Here is a 20499-nt window from a genome sequence, read left to right as displayed (position 1 = left end):
TTTTTTTGTTTGTTTGGTTTTTTTGCTGCTTTCCCGCTGTAAATGTACTGTAACCAGGTGGCAAATGGCTAAAACAGTATAGGCACTTATTTTTAATGATTTACATAGCTATACTTGCAAAAGGGGCCAGCCTGAAGTGATCTAAGTTCCACTTTAAATATCTACATAAAGTCCTGAAAATTGCAATCCAATAAAGACATAACCATTGTGGCTGCTTCACTTATAAACTGTGGGGTTTATTTACTAAAGCTGGTTCACTCAGAATCTCGTGCACTTCTGTAGAGAAACCAATCAGCTTCCAGGTTTTATTGCTAAAGCCTAATTGAACAAGCTGAAGTTAGAAGCTGATTGGCTACTATGCACAGCTGCACCAGATTCTGAGCGAACCAGCGTAAATAAACCCCTGTGTGCTCTGGTGAATGCATACAGTCTTCAATGTGCTTATAGTATTCTGAGGCTGTCCAATAAAGGCATAAATATTGAGAAAACTCCCCCTATGAACTTTGTACATATTAAGTGTCACAATATGACATATCTTAGAATATAAAGTAGTTTTCAGCGTATACTCACCGGCCACTTTATTAGGTACACCTTGCTAGTACCAGGTTGGACCCCCTTTTGCCTTCAGAACTGCCCTAATTCTTCTTGGCATAGATTCATCAAGGTGTTGGAAACATTCCTCAGAGATGTTGGTCCATATTGACATAAGTTACTGTTATCAAGAAGAAAAAAATGAAAAATCTCCTGCACTCAAAGGACCGGATATGGCATATGTGGAAAAATCTTCATAGACCTTAGCATTCGAACCAATATGGCAATACTGCGTAGAACTCTGGGGTAGCCAAATATAGCACTAGAAAATAAAAAAAGAAAAGGGACGCACAAGTCTTCCACATTACCACAATAAAAAACTTTAATCGTAAAAAATAGATGTATACTCACAAACGACAAATGTAAACAGGCATATCATGACCAACAATGGTCCATGGTCTGAAAAGGTGCATGAGTTCCACATGTGAAAAGGACACTTGGAAATGACTGACGCATTTACTGTTAAGTTACTGTTACCTTTCTATAATCTTGAACCAGTCTGCCTATTATTCTCGGACCTCTGACCTCAACAAGGCATTTTCATACACACAACTGCCACTCACTGGATATTTTCTATTTTGCGGACATTCTCTGTAAACCCTAGAGATGGTTGTGCATGAATCCTAGTAGATCAGCAGTTTTTGAAATACTTAGACCAGCCTGTCTGGCACCAACAACCATGCGACATTCAAAGTCACTTAAATCCCCTTTCTTCCCCATTCTGATGCTCGGTCCGAACGTCAGCAAGTCATTTTCACCACGTCTAGATACCTGAATACATTGAGTTGCTGCCATTTGATTGGCTGATTAGCAATTTGTGTTATCAAGCAATTGAGCAGGTGTATCTAATAAAGTGTCCGGTGAGTGTATATTAGTGTTAAAACTTTATCAGGCTGTGCCGTTGATTATAAGACCACACAATGGCATAATGTTATGGGTCTGAGACTTTTCAGAGCTGATGTGTCTGTGTGGACAGTCCTGTATGTGCCAATTAAAAGAAAACCTTATGATTGTACAAATCTCATGCTATCATATGAATATTACTATTGTTCTTTCATCACTGTCCTGTTAATATTTTTAATAATTTTATAGGATGTATAAGGTTTTTGGTTTTGACTTGTTTGATTTGACTTTTTTTTTCTTCATTTGTTTATTTACATATGACTTCAATTTACTAGGAAAGAGTAACATTTTGGTAATCCTTTATGTATCTTTATTGGTAGCAATAGTAGGCTAAATAGTTCTTGTCCCTTGGCAAAAAAATATTGGCCCTATGGTTGCTGAGGGTCCCTATATGTCTGCAGTGGAAATATGTCCTCCCCCGTGGCCACAGGTAGCTACCTTCTGTTCTCCATGCTAAGTTGGCTATTCTTTGTTCAGGGTCTTGGCTCCCTGTTGAAGCTCATGAGTCTGAATTAGCCTAACAGGAACCATCTGTTAGAAGGATCTTTCTGTACATTGTACATTATAGCCAGTCTAGCTAGATGAAAGGCTGACTACTGCCACTTCCACCATATTACAAGCTGTTCCTGAAGGAGGAATCACAATGATGGAGTGTGTTTTGGATATAAACTTCCTTTAAACCACCCTCCCCTATGAGGTCTTGGCTTTGGGCTTGTCAGATCACAGGTCTAGATCTTGCCATGCTATGAAGTTTCTGGTGCTGATGACATAAGGAAACAAGTAAGAACTATTACATATGTTAAAGTTCATACCTTTAGCAGTAAATGCATCTTTATATAGGTCTCATCTTTCATTTTGTTCTTGACGCAGTTTGACGTCAGTTGTGCTTTAGTAACAATTGAGGATCTATTTTTTTTCTTACGGATATTGAAATTATCTTTTCAGCACAATTCCATGAATGCCTGCTAGCATCTACCACTGACCACTTTAATTTACTCAGCATTGTGGCTGCCTTGCAGCACTATGGTGCTGGATTCAGTTTCTGCCAAGGACACTGTATGCATGGATTTTGCATTTGTTTGTATTTGGTTCCTCCAGAGGAAGAACCAAAGTAAATAATAAGCACAAATTACTACCTCCAGAAACATATATAATTACATACTATGCAAATACATGGAATTTATCACACATAGATAACATTTAGATGATATTCCAGCTAAAATTGTATTTTTTAGATAGAATGGTGAAAGCTTAGATACTGTCTACGTCAGGGGTGGGCAAACTTTTTGACTTGAGGGCCGCAATGGGTTCATATATTGGACCCGGGGGCCGGACCAAGAGTAGATGAATGATGTGTATGTGTCATCCATAGTAAGTATAGTAATATTCTCCCATAGTAAGCATAGTAATTAATCCCCCATATAGTAATTCATCCCCCATAGTAATTCATCCCCCATATAGTAATTCATCCCCCATAGTAATTCATCCCCCATATAGTAATTCATCCCCCATAGTAATTCATCCCCCATATAGTAATTCATCCCCCATATAGTAATTCATCCTCCATATAGTAATTCATCCCCCATATATTAATTCATCCCCCATATAGCAATTCATCCCCCATATAGTAATTCATCCCCCATATAGTAATTCATTCCCCATATTAATTCATCCCCCATATTAAGTCCCCCCTGTGTCAATTCACTTACCTTTGCTCCGCGCGTTCCTCTCGCCGTGTTCCCGCGCAGTTCCAGTGTAGCATGAAAATCTGTCTCCTATGAGGATCTGTCCCCCTCGACGTATCTGCGCATGTGCCAGTTTCAGGCATTAGCAGCCGATCGGCGATCTCCGGCACATGCACAGATACGTTGAGGGGGACAGATCCTCATAGGAGACAGATTTTCATGCTACACCGGTCTTCAGGGCGGACTGTGAGAGGAGCCTAGCGGGAGCCTAGCTCCGCGGGCCGAATTAAAAGGTCCGCCGGGCCGTAGTTTGCCCATTGCTGGTCTAGGTTGTGGACTTTTTGGGCTTCAGCTGGCCCACCTGTTGTATAAATTGGGGGAAGTCTGAGGCCCAGGGAGCACTCTTTCTGCTGCCTGTTTCCTGCCAAGATGCAAGGGAGGAACTGCTGCATTCTGTGGTCCACCACTGCCACCAAGGGTACCAGAGCATCACTAGGAATGGACTTTGCCAATCTGGACTCTAGGAGGTGCTCTGACAGTAAAAGTTATGTTAGCTGTTTCCTGAGCCTGGTCTGAAGTTACTTGAAGGGGTGCATATTGGTTCTGGCATATTCAAAAGAACCTGACTCTGTAAAGCACTAGAGGGGTATGAAGTACATCACGCTACAGTGTCAGCTCAGGAAACTAAAGAAGAACAAGGTAGTTGCTAAGGGTAACTGAGTACACATTCAAGACACAAGGCAACCAGTCATAGGCATGGTACCTGGGTAAGATGAGGTGTCCTCTGGTAGTGATAGAGGTCTCTGCTTGGGCCCCCTCCCTAGTGATCCATCTCCAATAGCAACTGGGAGCAGACTAGCCTTACAAAGGCCTAACTGTATAGTACAGAAGAGGAAGGGTTAACATAGGACATGCATGAGATCTGCGCTATGTGTCTAGTGGGATCTCATTCTGTTACTGGAAGTGAGGTAATGGAGGTACACTGGCTGGTGGAGGTAACGTGGCTCAGCCCGCCACTCCAAATGCAACAAGCAGAAGTCACCATTTGTAGGGCTATAGGACATCACGTAACAGAAAAACTCAGCTTCATTACCACACGCAGTGAAAGCTCATCTCTGAGCCGAGGAGCTTCCTTAATGTTAGACTTTGGCCATGACCGCAGTCCCCACGTGGTATGGCATTGGTGAGCGCACCTTTGGACAAAAGTACCTCTAGAGCATGGGTGCGGTAGGCCCTGCCCACACATTCAGGAGCTTTCCCTTCACTCCTGGTCTAGTGACACTGTCCATTGTTGTGGACTTACCTTCCTGTTTCTTCTCTCTAGACCACATTATTCATATATTCCTTTGGCGACTTCAGTAGTGGTCGTTGGCAGTGACACTGTTTTCCTAATGAATTCCCAAAGTAATATATGAAACGTGAACTCCAGGGAGTCCAACTTACAGCAATGCCCTGAGTGTCAACGAGACAGAAAGTGAGAACTATTCTCAATGGACAGCACAGTGGCTAAATGGTTAGCACTTCCACTTGGCAGTACTAGGGTCGTTGATTCAAATCCCAGCCATGGCACCACCTGCCTGGAGTTTGCATGTTCTCCCTGTACCTGCGTGGGTTTCCTCCGGGTACTCTAGTTTCCTCCCACACTTCAAAGACATGCTGGTAGGTAAATTGGCTCCTGTCTAAATTAGCCCTAGTCTGCCTATGTATGAATGTGAGTTAGGGACCTTAGATTGTGCGCCCCTTGTGGGTTAGGGACTGATGTGAATGTACAATATACATATATGTAAAGCGCTGCGTAAATTGACAATGCTATATAAGTACCTGAAATAAATAAGGAAATAGATTGAAAAAACCCTGACATGGGATCTAATTCTTCCATGCTCTGTGGAAAACAAAAACTAAAAAAAATAAATCTTTTGACTGGAATTGATCTTTAATTGCATTAGTTTACAATTAGTGCCTGATTTTATTACCCAAACAGTTTTATTTTGGGGGCTTCTTTTTTTTTAAAGCTCTACAAAAGCCCTAATCTTAGTTAAGACTGGTCTTCTAATTCTTTTTGAATGTAACAACTGTTGCTTTTCCAAGTGGTCTAACTACAGGATAGATGTTTTTTTTTTTTGTTCCAGCAATACTTTATTAAAGGAATTAAAACATGTTACAAGTTCCAAATATGACAAACAAAGCAGTACATAAAACATCCACGTCTAAACTCAAAATATTTGTCAAGTGACTTATGAATAGCAAAAGGTCGCAACATCCATAAAGATCCCACGGTAGCACGTAGGAATTACAGTATGTTAGACATGTGAGTTATTGGTGAGAACAAAATTTTTGGCATAGTCTGGAGGCTCATTCCTGTAAAGGAGGGAGAAAGGAATAGGTGTTTGGGAGGAGGTATCTACTCATTTAGATGTGGGCCTAAGAGCAGGATAGATGTTTAGCAGCTATTAAAAATATTTACATCCTTAATTTGGCCTTAATATTCAATGGTAGGACCAGGGGCGGACTGACCATTTGGAAACTCGGGCACTGCCCGAGGGCCCAGGGTCAGTAGGGGGCCCCATGAGATGCCCCTGGTACCTTTTTCATAGGCTTTTTTGAGTTTGGGCAAGGACACAAGGGCCCCATGATCCCCTATTGCCCGGGGGCCCCATGAGTTGTCAGTCCGCCCCTGGGTAGGACAACATCAATATAAGTAACCGATTCAACATGTGTAGCCTCATGTGTGGCCATAGCAGGCAGCCAGAGCACCCCTAACAAAGACTAACCTTCCAGGCATTCAAACCTTGCCCTTTAGCTCCCACTCACTTCTCGTTCTGCAGGTGGGAGCCAGTGACTGGATCCACTACCCACTCTCCTGCGCAGCTGTACTCCCAGGGGTATCCAGACAAAAATTGATAAAAATTGGCATCTGGCTAGGTATCATAGGCAAAGCAAGGGTAGACACTCTTAACGTATTTTTTTTTATTTTCTTGACAGAGCTGGTGGCTGGAGTACCAAGAGGAGATCAAAATTTTGGATATGTATGTATTTTTAATATAGGTTTTTCTTTGTGTGATGTTCAGCCTCTGTGTACATCATGCTTGGCTTGATGTGGTTAGCTTTACATCATCATGCTGGTTTAATCACAAAGGTGTGCCATGAGCTATGATTAGTATTTTTGTGCTTCTAAGGGTCATCTAAAACTGATAGCAATTGGTGGAGTTTGGTGAGCAAAGTCAACCCCTGACCTTTATGTCTTGAACAATGAGCTTTCTCTGCTATAATTCTTGACTGTCCTGTTCATCTGAATGTTTTGGGTGTTTCCACCCCAGGGGCGGACTGACCATTTGGAAACTCGGCACTGCCCGAGGGCCCGAGGTCAGTAGGGGGCCCCATGAGATGCCCCTAGTACCTTTTTCATAGGCTTTTTTGAGTTTGGGCAAGGACACAGGGGCCCCATGATCCCCTATTGCCCGGGGACCCCATGAGTTGTCAGTCCAACCCTGTTGCAGCCAACATTCTTTATAATATAAAATGCATCAAGGCATTGGGGAAACCGTCATCGTGACCACTAAAAGCGTGCAAACCTGGGAACTCAGCACAGCTATCTCACTAATGAGAAAAAGGAGAGAAGCGCCTCTAAGTGCAATAAGTCTTTTAATTCAAGTCTAAATGTAGAAACACTCACATGTGTGAAGTAATCATAAGCATAAAAACCGTGGTTAACAATAGTTAACGGTGGGGTGGTAACCCGGGTGAAGAGCCGTCATCTCTCTGCGATGTGGGGAGGTCAGCTCTCGGCTGGAACAGCGTGGTGGCTGGAGGGGGAACAGTGGTGAGGCCAGCCTTCATGCACGTCCTCCCTCAAAGCCGGATGGAACGCACGCTGGAACGTAGCGGCGGCGTGGCCGTGATGACGTCAGATCCCAGGGTGCACTGCGACGCGTTTCGGAGCATGCACTGGCCGTGGAAGGCGGAAGTGCACTCCTTTTTCAAGTAGCTGCTTGAAAAAGGAGTGCACTTCCGCCTTCCACGGCCAGTGCATGCTCCGAAACGCGTCGCAGTGCACCCTGGGATCTGACGTCATCACGGCCACGCCGCCGCTACGTTCCAGCGTGCGTTCCATCCGGCTTTGAGGGAGGACGTGCATGAAGGCTGGCCTCACCACTGTTCCCCCTCCAGCCACCACGCTGTTCCAGCCGAGAGCTGACCTCCCCACATCGCAGAGAGATGACGGCTCTTCACCCGGGTTACCACCCCACCGTTAACTATTGTTAACCACGGTTTTTATGCTTATGATTACTTCACACATGTGAGTGTTTCTACATTTAGACTTGAATTAAAAGACTTATTGCACTTAGAGGCGCTTCTCTCCTTTTTCTCATCTACAGAAGTTGCTACAGCTTATTTGGAAGCCTTGCCCTCAGTGCCACACGGAATCCTACGCTCTTCATACAGTAGCCACTAATACCACCATCACCCATACTACCATTTCCCAGGACTTTGCAGTGTTTGCGCTGTTACAACCCTTCCTCATTTTTTCAGCTATCTCACTAATGCCTGAGAGATATAAGACTCAAGGGGTTGGTTTAACTCTCCATCTTCTACCAAAAAGGAAAGTAACAATTTTGTGTGGGCTGATCCGTTAGCCATGTCTGATTTTTGACTTAGTGCTGTAATTTACAGCTCTAATTTTGCTCTCTTTAATAACACCTAAATTACAATGCAATCTGCATTGACTTTGGCTGCCATCTACTATTCATTACAGTTGCATCTTTATATCTCCACATCAACCTGATCTATTTTTCTAGGTCTCCATTATTGACCCTACCCAGATGATCTACATTTACAATTTCACAGGTGAACAGGTAATATTGCAACATATATGTGTAGGTGTTTATAATTAGTTTTTTATTTAATTGTATTTTAATTAAGAGTAATGACTATATGTAAAGATTCATCACACATCCAAATTAATTTTTTAAAAACATTACATTTTTATTGAAATATAGTAAAATATATTCAATACAAATCATATAAAGAAGAATAACTTCAGTTTCCATCCATGACAATAAGAAAAAAGAATATATGCAGCTTAGTATAACCAACTTAGTCCTTCACATCCAAATTAATTTTATGTAGCCATGATGTTTGTGTGGAAGCGTTGCCTTTCCATGCTGTTATTTCACCTGTACAATAAAGTCCTTGGTATTATCTTATTTAGTTGTGCACAAGGCTCGATCTACTGAGATGTAATGCATATGCCATTCTTCATAGCAATCATTGTACTCAGTAATGTGACTGTTATTTTTCCCTCTCTTTGAACTGGCAAGAAATACATCCTGTAGCTTAGTGAATGAGACCTTGTAGCTCCAAGCACAAAAGAAATCCAGCCCTTATGTATAGAGAAATGTACAAGTGGCCTGTAAATTCTGAAAATTATAGTTGCTGATGTGTAGGCAGGTGCAGTTTACTTTCTGGTGGCACTCCTCTAGAATGGTAGTGCAGGTGGAGGGGGAAGTCAAGAGAAACTGGATTTCTCAATGATCCCCTCGGTCCTCTGGAGCAGCGATCTGGTTGGCTACGCTGGATTCAAGTGACCCTGGCAGCCATCTTGGGTCACGCGGAGTCTTTTTAAGTCCCATGGGCTTTCATGCGTGCTTTGCAAGTGGCTAGTGTAGGAACAGGTTACCCGTCAGCCAGGGATAGCACTAGCAGTAGGGAGAGGTTCTGGAGTAGGGAAAGCATAGAGCCTACGTCTACAACTCCAGCAAGCTCTTCTTTGGGTTGGACCAGCCAATGGAGCATTCCATTCTCCTTGACAGGTGCTGTCTCTAGCTCGGGCCTACGCACTGCTGACTCTCCACTCCAACTCTTGTAAGTTCCCTGGTCAGGAGAGCCTTCCCACTGGGCTGTTGTAATGTTCTACAAGCTTGCAATACATTTGTTTCTGTAGTCCGGGACTCTGTTTGCTTTCTGCTGCTACACCACACTGCATCTACTCAACACAATACTTTACTGAATGTCCTTCCAAACGTGCATACAGTTTATAAAGGTGGATATGAATTTCTGCCTTTTCTCCAGCCATCTTGGTCTTTATTCTCATTCCAGGTTAGTAACTATTAAAGCTGTACCTCTGTCAGACAGGGTTGTGCTGTCTGGCAGAGCTGTGTAAATCTTAGAACTTGATGGACAGAAATTCAAATCCTTTGGCAGGTAAAACAGTTACCTTGTAAGTATTTTATCTGTTTGCCTGCATTTAGCTTAAAAGCCTCATACACAATGGGCATTAAGCCTTGGTGCATGCGGCTCTTGCATTTAGGTGCAGCTGGAAATTACAGGTGCACCGTCCAGCCCCGTTAGTAGGCTGATAGCTGCTGCTACTGGATGGGGCTGGGCAGTTCACAGGATGGTACTTGTATTTAGTGGGTATGCATCTAGAGAAGATTGTCTGGAATACAGACTGCTTGCATCCTAGGCGATCGGCCCTGGGCATATACTGCAATAAACATAAGTACCACTCGATGCACTGCCCAGGCTTGTCCAGCCACAACAGCTGTCAGCCTCTTTTAGACTTTTACAGGTAGTTGGCAAAGGAGCTGGATAGTGCGCCTGTACCTTCCACCCGTACATAAATGCCACAGCCTCATGGACTGGGGCAGAATGCCCAATGTACATGAGGCCTAAAGCCCAAATCCACCTTTTCTGCACCCCCTCCCTCCTTCCATTTTCTGCCCACAAACCCTGGTAGGATTTGCCCCTGCAGACAATTAAAAAACAATCCTAACACATACCATTTTTCAAGCAGTCTGCAAGTCTGTCCCATGATGTTACAGGTCCTCCTGTTCTTCTTCATACTTCTTCAGCAGTGGGCAGGTCCTGAATGCTGCAGAGAGCGGTATCACTTAGGCCAACCATAGACTGTTCAAATCTCAGCTGGTCCAGCAGGAATTGGCCAAGATTCAAACCATGTATGGACAGGCTGAATATACCCAAGTGTTGGATTTTGCTTGCAATTATTGCCACAGGCTGTTATAGCCTGGTATGTCTCCCGCCAGGAGAACACAATGGCTACATGGGAGGAATTCCCCTGTCAACACTGCCTGTGTTGATGTCGGAATCGAGCGAATTTCTTTCCTGCAACCACTGGTTCGCTCCTTCTATGGCCTGCCTTGCTCTCTACAGCATCTTCCCATGAGTCCAAGGTGGCCTGATGATATGCTCCCTGGGGACATGTCCCTCACACCCTGTTTTTTAAAGTGGAACAAAACTCTCTCAATCTCCTTTATTTTTAATCCTTTTGCTGCTAGCATAACTAAATAGATAGGGAGGTATATTGTATATATACTATATATACAGTCTGTGGGTCAGATCAATGATGTCACAAGTCCTCCAACACTTCTCCATGCTTCTTCGGCAGTGGGCAGGTCCTGAATGCTGCAGAGAGATGCATCACTTAAGATGGCCAGAGACGCTTTGAATCTCAGCCGGTTCAGCAGGAACCAGTCGAGATTTGAACCATGACTGGCAGACTGAATGTACCCAAGTGATTGATCAATTCTGGTACAACCAGCCTGCCAGATTTTACATGCAATTATTGCTAGCTGCTGTTAAACAGCAGCTAACAATAATCACTGTGTTCTCCTGGCAGGGAAGGCTTCCCTGCCCTCCTGCTGGTAGAAAACAATGGCTCCGTGGGAGGGATTCCTCTGTCAACATTGTCTGTGTTGAAGGGGAAAGGAGGGAATGTCTTTCCTGCAACCACTGATTTGCTCTGTGTACGGCCTGCCTTAATTACATAGCCCTGCTTTCAATAGTATCTTCCCATGAGTCCAGGGTGGCCTGATGATATGCTACCTGGGGACGTGTCCCTCACACCCTGGGCTTACAAAAAGTGTTTTTTTTTAAAGCAGAATAAAATCACCTTTTATTTTTAATCCTTATGCTGCTAGCATAACTAAATAAAGAGGGAGGTATATTATGTATATACTTGTTTTAAACTTTTTTTTTTAATGTGTCTTCGGTTGCTTCCTGGTTTCATACATCTCAGGAGTCTTGTAGCACTAATCCCTTAGGAGTTGAATTATTTTCAGGCTCCCTGTGTCTCTGGACCCCTCTCTGAAAGCCCACCCCCTGCTCAGAGGCGGACTGACAACTAGACATGGGCCTGGGCAATAAGAGATAATAAGACCCCCTGTGTCTCCGCCTACAGTCAAGCCAAAGCAACACCCCACTTACATATTGGAGCTCCACTGCATAGAAAGGCAGCGGAGCTGCAATATGTAGGTGGGGTGTTGCTTTGGCTTGACTGTAGGCGGAGACACAGGGGGTCTTATTATCTCTTATTGCCCAGGCCCATGTCCAGTTGTCAGTTCACATAGAAAGGGCATTAAAAATAATTTAAAAAATAATATGAGGTCCCCCTCCATTCATACCAAGCCCTTCAGGTCTGGTATGGGTTTTGAGGGGAAGCCCCATGCCAAAATTGAATACAAAATGGTGTGGTGTCCCCCCCAAGATCCATACCAGATAGATAGATAGATATATGCCTCCGCCCACACACCAGCTCCTTTGGGAAATGTAGTTCTTTACTACACTGTTCCTTAGCAAAGTCCTGCGGTTCAACATACAAGTTCCGTGGGGCTGCTCTACAGCGTGTGAATGCCACTGTTCTGCAGGACACTGCCATCTTTTATCTGCTTTAACATCCTGCATCAAGACTGGTAGCAGGTTGTTACAGATTTCATAGGCATTTTTTTCTTTCATCTGGAGGAAGGGAGGAGGGGCTTTCTCAGCTAAGCACGTCCTCCTGCCTGCATTCCTGAGCTAAGGGCAGATGGAATAAAGGAAGTAAATGCTACATGAATCCTCTGCACTTACTCAAGATGGCTGCAACTAGAAATGCTGGGGGTGGTGTTTTTCAAAGTGATTTCTTAACAAAATAAAGCCTGGAGACATGGAGGGATGGGTGGGTTTGCTTTGAATATTAAAAATGAATTAAATAGTGTTTTCAGAGGCACTCAGATGCAGTTAGGTTCTGCTTTAAAATAGTAATAAATAGTGGATTTGGGCTTTAACCTCCCTGGCGGTATGATTATTTCAGATTTTTGGTGCTGAAAGCGGTACCATTTTTTTGCATGGAAATATGTATTTTTTTTATTGTAGGCTGTAATTTTTAGGAAAAACTCACTGAAATCTGTCCGAACAAGAGTCTAGACAACATCCCGGGTATGATAAAATTTGAAACACAAAATCATAAATTATAATTTAATAAATAATCATAAAAATAATATAAAAATAATAAAAAATTTAATTCAATAATATAATCAAACCAAAAACACTGAAATGTGAAATAGAGCGCCAAGTTCGCACATTGCTGAGCTCAGTCGCAAAATCGTTTTCAGTTTCTGATGACGAATTTCCCCCACGAATCATTATCACTCAATTCTGTAAGTGGTTCTGATTTACTATCGCTGTTCTCTAGCTGATCTAAACCGCTTTTGACCTAAAGGGACACTTTTTGGACGCCATGGACATTTCTCAGTTTCCAGGCAGAAAGAACAGACAAAATGCAGGCAGGGCACAGGACAAAGCACTCGGGACAAAATGTATGTGAAATAGGTTGAAACAGCAATGTTTTACTGTGTAAAATGAAAAAAAAAAAAAAATGACATTTTTTAAAATTTTTAAATTTCCCGCCGCCGGCGGCGCCCGTACTCCCGACGTCACAGAGACAGGACACAGAAGCCGGATGCCGGCCTCGGCCGGAGGAGATGGCCAGGGACGCTGCAGGGGACACATCGTGGGAGCGCAGGGTAAGGTAAGTGAAGAACACATGCCGGAGCAGTGCCGCAAGGTATTCCCTAGTGTAGCTCGGGGTTACCGCTTTTGGTACTGAAATGTTACCCCGAGCTACACTCGGGAATACCGCCAAGGAGGTTAAAGTTACTGAACAGCCAAGCAGCTAGCATTTTCAGAATGCAGCAACAGCAACTACTGTATTTCTCATATGATAGGATTTCTTTAGCAATCACAATAGTGCCTAAAACAAAAAGTGCTTTTAAAAAAATCAATGAAAAATATGTCTTAGTGGATTGTTTTTGTCAATAAAAACCATTTCTCATTACATTCACTGGCAGGATTAGCTTGACCTAATCACCTCCATTTTGTATCTTGTCAAGTCTCAGGATTTGGCCCTTGTAAATGATGCGTGTTAAGATTCAACTCACTGTTTGAAGAGTTCAACTAGATATTGGATATTTACGGATTCTTTCCCCATAAAAGTGATGTTTGATGTCAGGATGCCAATACTTTCACAGTTATACAAAGCCGGTGCAGGCATTGTTCAATCCTTTCACTGTGTTTCCCTCTCCAGATGGCTTCCTACTTCGGATATACAGTTGCCGTGTCAGATGTAAACAGTGACGGGTATGTTAACACTAACCCCCAGTGTTTGGGTAATTCGTAATTACCACCATGAAGAATGGCATTTTCACTAAATTCTGCCACTTTACTGCTTTTCTTTTCAAGATTACCCTTGGGGAGGGGAGCGTGTCTGAAATCCCTTTACATTACCTCAAAAATAAATACTCTGTTTAACGCTTATGATTTCATGCTATGCATTGTAATCTGCTGCATGCTTTGGTCCTAAATAAAAGTCAGCTGAGTAGGGTACAGAGAGCTTGTAAACAATAGGAAAGATTAGAGGCAAGCTCCAGACAAGGGCGGGCCAGAAACAGGCTTTGTAGGCAGGACTGTATTTACAATTAGTCCACTTGGCAGCCTGGGACAACACAAAAAAAGTACCAACTGGAGTTATAGTGGTTCTAAAGTCACTTTTTTTCCATAAAGTGGTTGTAAACCTCAGACATGAAATATGAACAAAGCATATCCCTCTATAATGTGTGCTTGTCTCAATCCAGAGCACTGTCAATTCTATCTGCTGCCTTGTTCCTCTGCTATAAGTAGAAGACACCTCTGATGAGTTTTTTCCTGACACCAAGAGAAGAATGGTGATAGGGGAGGGCACAGCCTATGACTGGCAGCCTGAGCTCTGTTCCTGTGAAGGGGGGTGTGTCTCTTTTGTCCAATCAGCTCTCAGAGCTCTCCTCACTCAGGTAACTTCAAGTCTCCATCCCCTGCTTTTTAGAGCTGCAAAATCCTGTGTACATTCTGCACTTTGAATGGATGTAGAGGACAGACGGCTGCAGATAGACAGGTACAACCTATGTTGGAGGATTTGTTTCATCTTTGTGTATCACCTGAGGCCAGTCACTTCACTGGGTATATGTAAGGGTTTACAACCACTTTAATGCTTCCTCTGCATTAAAAGGGAGCTCCACCCAAAAGGGTAAGTTCCACTTTAAGCATTTGTCCCGCACTCCCCATTAAGGATCAGCACCTTTTAATAGCAGGGGTGGGGACAGGTACCCGAATTTGACAGGTACCAGCTCTCACTTCCGCCTAAGCGATCGGAAGCGGAAGTTGTCCTCCCCCTTCACATAGTCTTCTGGGACAAGTGACAGGTCCCAGAAGACTACAGGGCTATGCACAAAGCACAGCACTTCTCACGCATGTGCAGTGGGCCCCCGGCTGTGATGTCGTAAACTGCCCCAGCCGGGTGCCCACACTGAAGATGCCGGTGCCAGGGAGAGAAGATGGCCTGTGAAACCAGTGGTGGTGAGGACACCGCTGGACTGAGGGACAGGTAAGTGGCTGTATTTTAAAAGTCAGCAGCTACAGTTTTTGTAGCTACTGACTTTTATTTTTTTTTTTCAGGTGGAACTCCGCTTTAAGGTAAAAAAAGATCCGCTACCTGTCCTAGCCCCCTCTGCCCCTAAATCAGTGGTGGCCAACTTTCTTAATATGGGAGGGGGGGCCTCAATTGCAGCCCTCAATATCACCAAGGGGCCACACATAAGATTCAGTGACTATTCAGTCTCAGATACAGCGGACACACAACGGGATATAGTCAAAGTCTGCAGATATGATACAGGAGATGGTCAGAGTCTGGGAACATGATACAAGAGATGGTCAGAGACTGCGGAAATTATACAAGAAATGGTCAGAGACTATGGGCATGATACAAGAGATGGTCAGAGACTGCGGAAATGATACAAGAAATGGGTGAGACCGTGGATATGATACAAGAGATGATCAGATACTGCAGACATAATACAAGAGATGGTTAGAGACAGTGGATATGATACAAGAGATGGTCAGAGATTGCGAATACGATACAAGAAATGGTCAGAGACTATGAGCATGATACAAGAGATGGTCAGAGACTGTAGACATAAGACAAGAGATAGTCAGAGATGGTGGATATGATACAAGAAATGGTCAGAGACTATAGGCATGATACAAGAGATGGTCAGAGACTTCAGACATAATACAAGATATGGTCAGAGACAGTGGATATGATACAAGAAATGGTCAGACACTGCAGACATGCTGTAGGAGACCTTTAGAGACTGTGCATATAATAGAAGAGTTGTTGGAGACAGGGAGCATGCTTGAAGAAACAATAAAATATTGGAGACACACTGGGGTTTACATACTAATGCTGGTTCACTCAGAATCTCATGCACCTGTGCATGGTAGCCAATCAGCTTCTCACCTCAGCTTGTTCAATAAGACTTTAGCAATAAAACCTGCAAACTGATTGGTTTCCATGCAGAAGTGCACAAGATTCTGAGTGAACAAGCTGTAGTAAATAAACCCCATTACATGGGACTGTTCGACTGTTTGATATCACTGATATAACAGACCAATAGGGAAACACAGAGTAGTGCCTGCAGGGGCCCTGAGTGTCAGACAAAAATAAGCCAAAGGGCTGCATGTGGCCCTTGGGCTACAGGTTGAGCATCAGATTGCTAAACACTTACCTGGCTCCTCTCACCGATCCAGCGCTGTCCTGGCTGCTGCACCGCTCCTCCACTTCCTGGCTCTCGCAGGGGACGCAGGCAGCGGGGAGAGTCGTGGACTCCTGCTGCTGTCAGTCAAACTCCTCTGAGGAGGGAGCGGGGGGTGTGGCTTGAGGGCACACCCACATGAATGGCCTCTTAGTACATGGCTTCCTGAGGGGGTATCTGGAGGAAGGAGGAGCGTACAGCACCAGTGGGGGACTCCGGAAGAAGAGGTAAGGAACTGTTCTGTGAAATATTTTTGCAAAGAGCAGGCAAGTATAGATCTTTTTTATTTTAATAAAAAAAACCCTAAGCTAGTATTAAACCCTCAACGTTTCTAGCTTAACACAATGAGCCTAGTTAAACATTCCCCAGTGAACTATTTGTTAACATTCTTACTCCAGTACTTGCAGCTTACATTTTTCAGTGTGCTTGCTCCTATTCTCGAAGTGCTGCTTCCCTTAACTTCTGTTCTTCACAAGAAAGGATTAACAGTAGACAGTGCAGTCCCGAGCCAGTCTATTAGCTTGTAGATGGAAGGAGGAGGGAAGAGCATGGGAGTACCTTCCCATCCTAGGCTATGGGGCTGTGTGTTTCTATTGATGCACACAGTGTATGGAGACACAACTCTAGTCTCTGCATGCAAGGGTGGCATCATAGGACACTGCAGGAGAAAGGAGCCACCCTGAACACGAAGACTTAGGCAGCTGTCATGGCGCCAGCTTAAATTGGAACATAGACAAATATTAAAAGATAAAGAAGTTGCATGCTCAGTAAGTGATTAAATCAGCTGCTAAAAGTGCCTAAATGCTGAGGGTTTAATATCACTTTAACATAGTTCTAAATGCTGAAGGTTTTTTACCTTCATGCATTCTATGCATGAAAGTAAAAAACCTTCAGTGGAAAGCATCCCCCTTAGCTCCCCTAATACCTACCTGAGCCTGATCTCGATCCTGCAATGTGCACGAGAGCAGAGGCTATCCTGAGTCGTTCCTTCATCATTGGCTGAGACATTGGCTCCTGCTGCTGTCAATCACAGCCAGTGAGGAGGGAGCAGGGGGTGGGACTGAGCCACGATCTGTGTCCCATAAACACACAGAGGTGGCTCAGGAGTGAGCACACATGAATGCCCCCAAAGGTCTGACGGCAAGCAGCAATTGGAAGGGACCAGAAGCGCTGGCATGGAACCCAAGAAGAGGAGGATCGGGGCTGCTCTGTGCAACACCACTGCACAGAGCAAGTAAGTATGATGTGTTTATTATTTTAAAGAAGAGATATACAAGCCTTTAGAACCACTTTAAGCTGACCATACATAGCTTGATTTTCTCTCATTCAGTCTGTGGGCTGATTTTTACAGTCTAGTCTCATGATTTTAGCATTGGCCTCTCCTCCAAGTTGACAGGGGTCTGGATACATGAAAATTTCCACTGGATTTTTTTGGAATGTTGGCAACCACGCTAAACAGTGCATACCCCAATCAGAATTCACTATGACACAGTGCAGAGCCTACAGTACTGTTGCAATGACAAGTCCTGTGACCTTTAACATAGTTTGCAAGTGTACAATCCCAACGCACACATTCCTGCGTCAAAAATGGCTGTGTGTGTCAGCGGGTGCTGCAACTGTCGGCTGGAACCGAACAGAATCAACAAGGGAGAATGTCACCAGCACACCGAGGATCACCAATATGGGTCCAAAAGTTTTAATGAACGATCGCATAGTTACAGCAAGACAACGTTTCAGGGTCTCACAGGACCCCTTCATCAGGCAAGTCACATGCCTGATGAAGGGGTCCTGCAAGAGTCCGAAACGTTGCCGTGCTGTAATTATGTGATCGTTCATTAAAACATTTGGACCCATATTGGTGATCCTCGGTGTGCTGGTGACATTCTCCTTTGCTTTAACATAGTTTGCACACCTTGGAAACTTTTTTTTACAGCAGAAATTATTATCACTTGGAATGTATAATTTCGCTTCTATTGTGGAAATGTGTAAACATATGTGTGTGTGTATACATTTCGAGGTATTAATCATTTTCATGGCTGAATAGTAGATGATTGGTTGGCTGCGGGAAGCCGTTTATCATAATTCTATACTATATTGGAAAGGATAAACATTTACACAATGCATATGTTTATGTCACATCATATACACATTCCCCTTCATAACGAATAGATTTTTATGATCTCTGTTATAGATGCTTGTGTTAAATTCCATCTGTTCTGAGTGCTGCTTGTGCAGTCAGGGAGGTTAATGCCTTGTGTAGTTTATGCATATTCGTGAACTTTGTGGCTTATTTAGAAAGAGTTATACATGTATATTATAGGATTGACTTACTAAAGGCAAATAGACTGTGCACTTTGCAAGTGCAGTTGTTCAGAGCTTAATAAATGTGGGGAAACTGCTGACTTCCATCATCCAATCGTGTGCAAAAATACAGTTTTTTTTTTATCTTTTCCTTGCATGTGATTGGGTATTGTTTGCAAACTGAAGAATCACCTCATGTACTAAGCTCTGGAGCAACTGTACTTGCAGAGTGCACAGTCTACTTGCCTTCAGTAAATCAACCCCTTTGACAAATTTATTCTAAAACCAATTTTGAAACCCATTTACCAACATAAAGGGAGGGAGAGATGAGACAATGGTGTAAAGGTAAGTAAATACTGTCGAACAACTGGTTCCATGCAGTTCTCAAGCCATTGGCGGCAGTCTTGAGATCCCCAGTACACACCATGACTAGCCACTTGCTTAGCAATTGAGCATGCTGTCTCAGCATGACGGAGCAGCCAGTGCCCCTTGGACTGAGTGGACTTCCTGCCCCCTTGGACTAACTGGTTTGCGCCCCAGTCAACGTGCTAGACTTAAGCAGGATACACACCTGTAGACTCTCCTTCGAACACTCTCATTTTCGAGAATCATTGTTCGATTATCTAAGAGTTAAAAGGTATGTATGATGTGTTTATAATTTTTAAGAAAAGAAATTTAAACCTTTAGAACCACTTTAAGCTGACCATACATACTGATTTTTACAGGCTAGCCTAATGATTTTAGCATCGGCCTCTACTCCAAGTCATCAGGGGCCTGGATACATGAACATTTCCACTGGATGTTTTTGGAATGTTGGCAACTATGCTAAACAGTGGATACCCCAATCAGAATTCACTATGACACAGTGCAGATCCTACAGTGCTGTTGCACTGACAAGTCACGTGACCTTTAACATAGTTTGCACACCTTGGAAACTTGTATTTTTAGAACAGAAATTATTCTCACTTGGAACATATAATTTCTCTTCTATTGTGGAAATGTGTAAACATATGTGTGTGTGTATACATTTCGAAGTATTAATCATTTTCATGGTCAGTTTGACAATTGCTTTTTAGCAGAGTGAGCAGAAAAGTCGGAGGACAGGGATGGAAAATTTTTATCAAACCTAATGGTAACAAATTTCCATTAGTTATATTGGATCTTGGCTGGAAAAATGGGAACTAGTGTTATGCTTTTGCACTTGCCAAAGTGAATCTGGATCATCAAAATTAAGACATTGAAATTAAGACATGGTACTTGAATGAAAAGTTGTTTGAAATTAATTGAGTCCATGAAAGTACTATTGAATGTTCAGATGAACTGTTTGGATCTTTCTCACCCGAACGTTCAAGTGAAAATCTACAGGTGTAAGGACAGATTTAGACTTAAACTATCATGCCCATATGTGATAGCCATACAAGCCACATTAAGTCTTAGAGTGTGAAGTCTGCAAGAGATCTGCGTCAATGCATCTAGAACCAAACAGTAGAAGAGTACAGCAAAGTGGCACCCTACTCTGTTACAGTTCAGTGCCAGGTATACAGATACAGTACACAGCACACTCTCCCACCAGCAACAAACTCTGCAGGGAAAGGAACAATAAGGATCCAGCCAGATGGCACTGCCAGATTGGGCATCAATACGGGTCCTTTATTATATCCTGAAATGTGTTTACTGACAGCAGCATTATTTATGTGTGACTGTGTGCCACTATTGGCCATGCTGTTGCCTTGGGTCAAAGTCTTGGTTGTCTATGTGGAGATCTCATACTGTGAGCAGTGGTACAGCAGAGAAAAAGACAAAGTCTGCTTATCCTATAAAAGGGGCAAAGCCAACACTGGTGATGGGGTTTTGCAGCAGGCACTGAAATTCATATGAAGGCTGCAGAACATTTGTTGTATGGCTAACCCAAACCTCGATCATATCTCACCCTAAGGTTGTCCCAGGCAGTAGATAAAAGCAGGTAAAGCTTGAAGAAGGAGCTCTTACTCTTCCACTGGTGACCAGATTATCATATACCACATCCCACTGCTCAAGGCTGTCAGGTGGACAATGCACTGTTGGGTGCCAGACAACCATGGGTCCATTCCTTTCCTCTAGAGGCACCAGAGCACCAAACA

General features: G+C 43.4%; 1 protein-coding gene across 1 annotated transcript in view; it reads left to right on the top strand.

The window, feature by feature from the left end:
• Positions 1–20499, top strand: part of ITGA8 (integrin subunit alpha 8) — a 238366-nt gene that overhangs the window by 102696 nt on the left and 115171 nt on the right. The window contains exons 9-11 of the mRNA XM_089666320.1: positions 6162–6205; positions 7976–8032; positions 13540–13592. Coding sequence (XP_089522446.1) covers positions 6162–6205; positions 7976–8032; positions 13540–13592 — 154 coding nt within the window. The remainder of the gene's footprint in view (positions 1–6161; positions 6206–7975; positions 8033–13539; positions 13593–20499) is intronic.

The sequence above is a fragment of the Staurois parvus genome, unplaced genomic scaffold, assembly GCF_062004578.1.
Source record: "Staurois parvus isolate SC_StPar_1 unplaced genomic scaffold, SC_StPar_1.0 ptg000051l, whole genome shotgun sequence".
NCBI classification, from domain to species: domain Eukaryota; kingdom Metazoa; phylum Chordata; class Amphibia; order Anura; family Ranidae; genus Staurois; species Staurois parvus.
The sequence above is the reverse complement of the archived record's forward strand: the minus strand, read 5'-3'. Positions and strand labels throughout refer to the sequence as shown.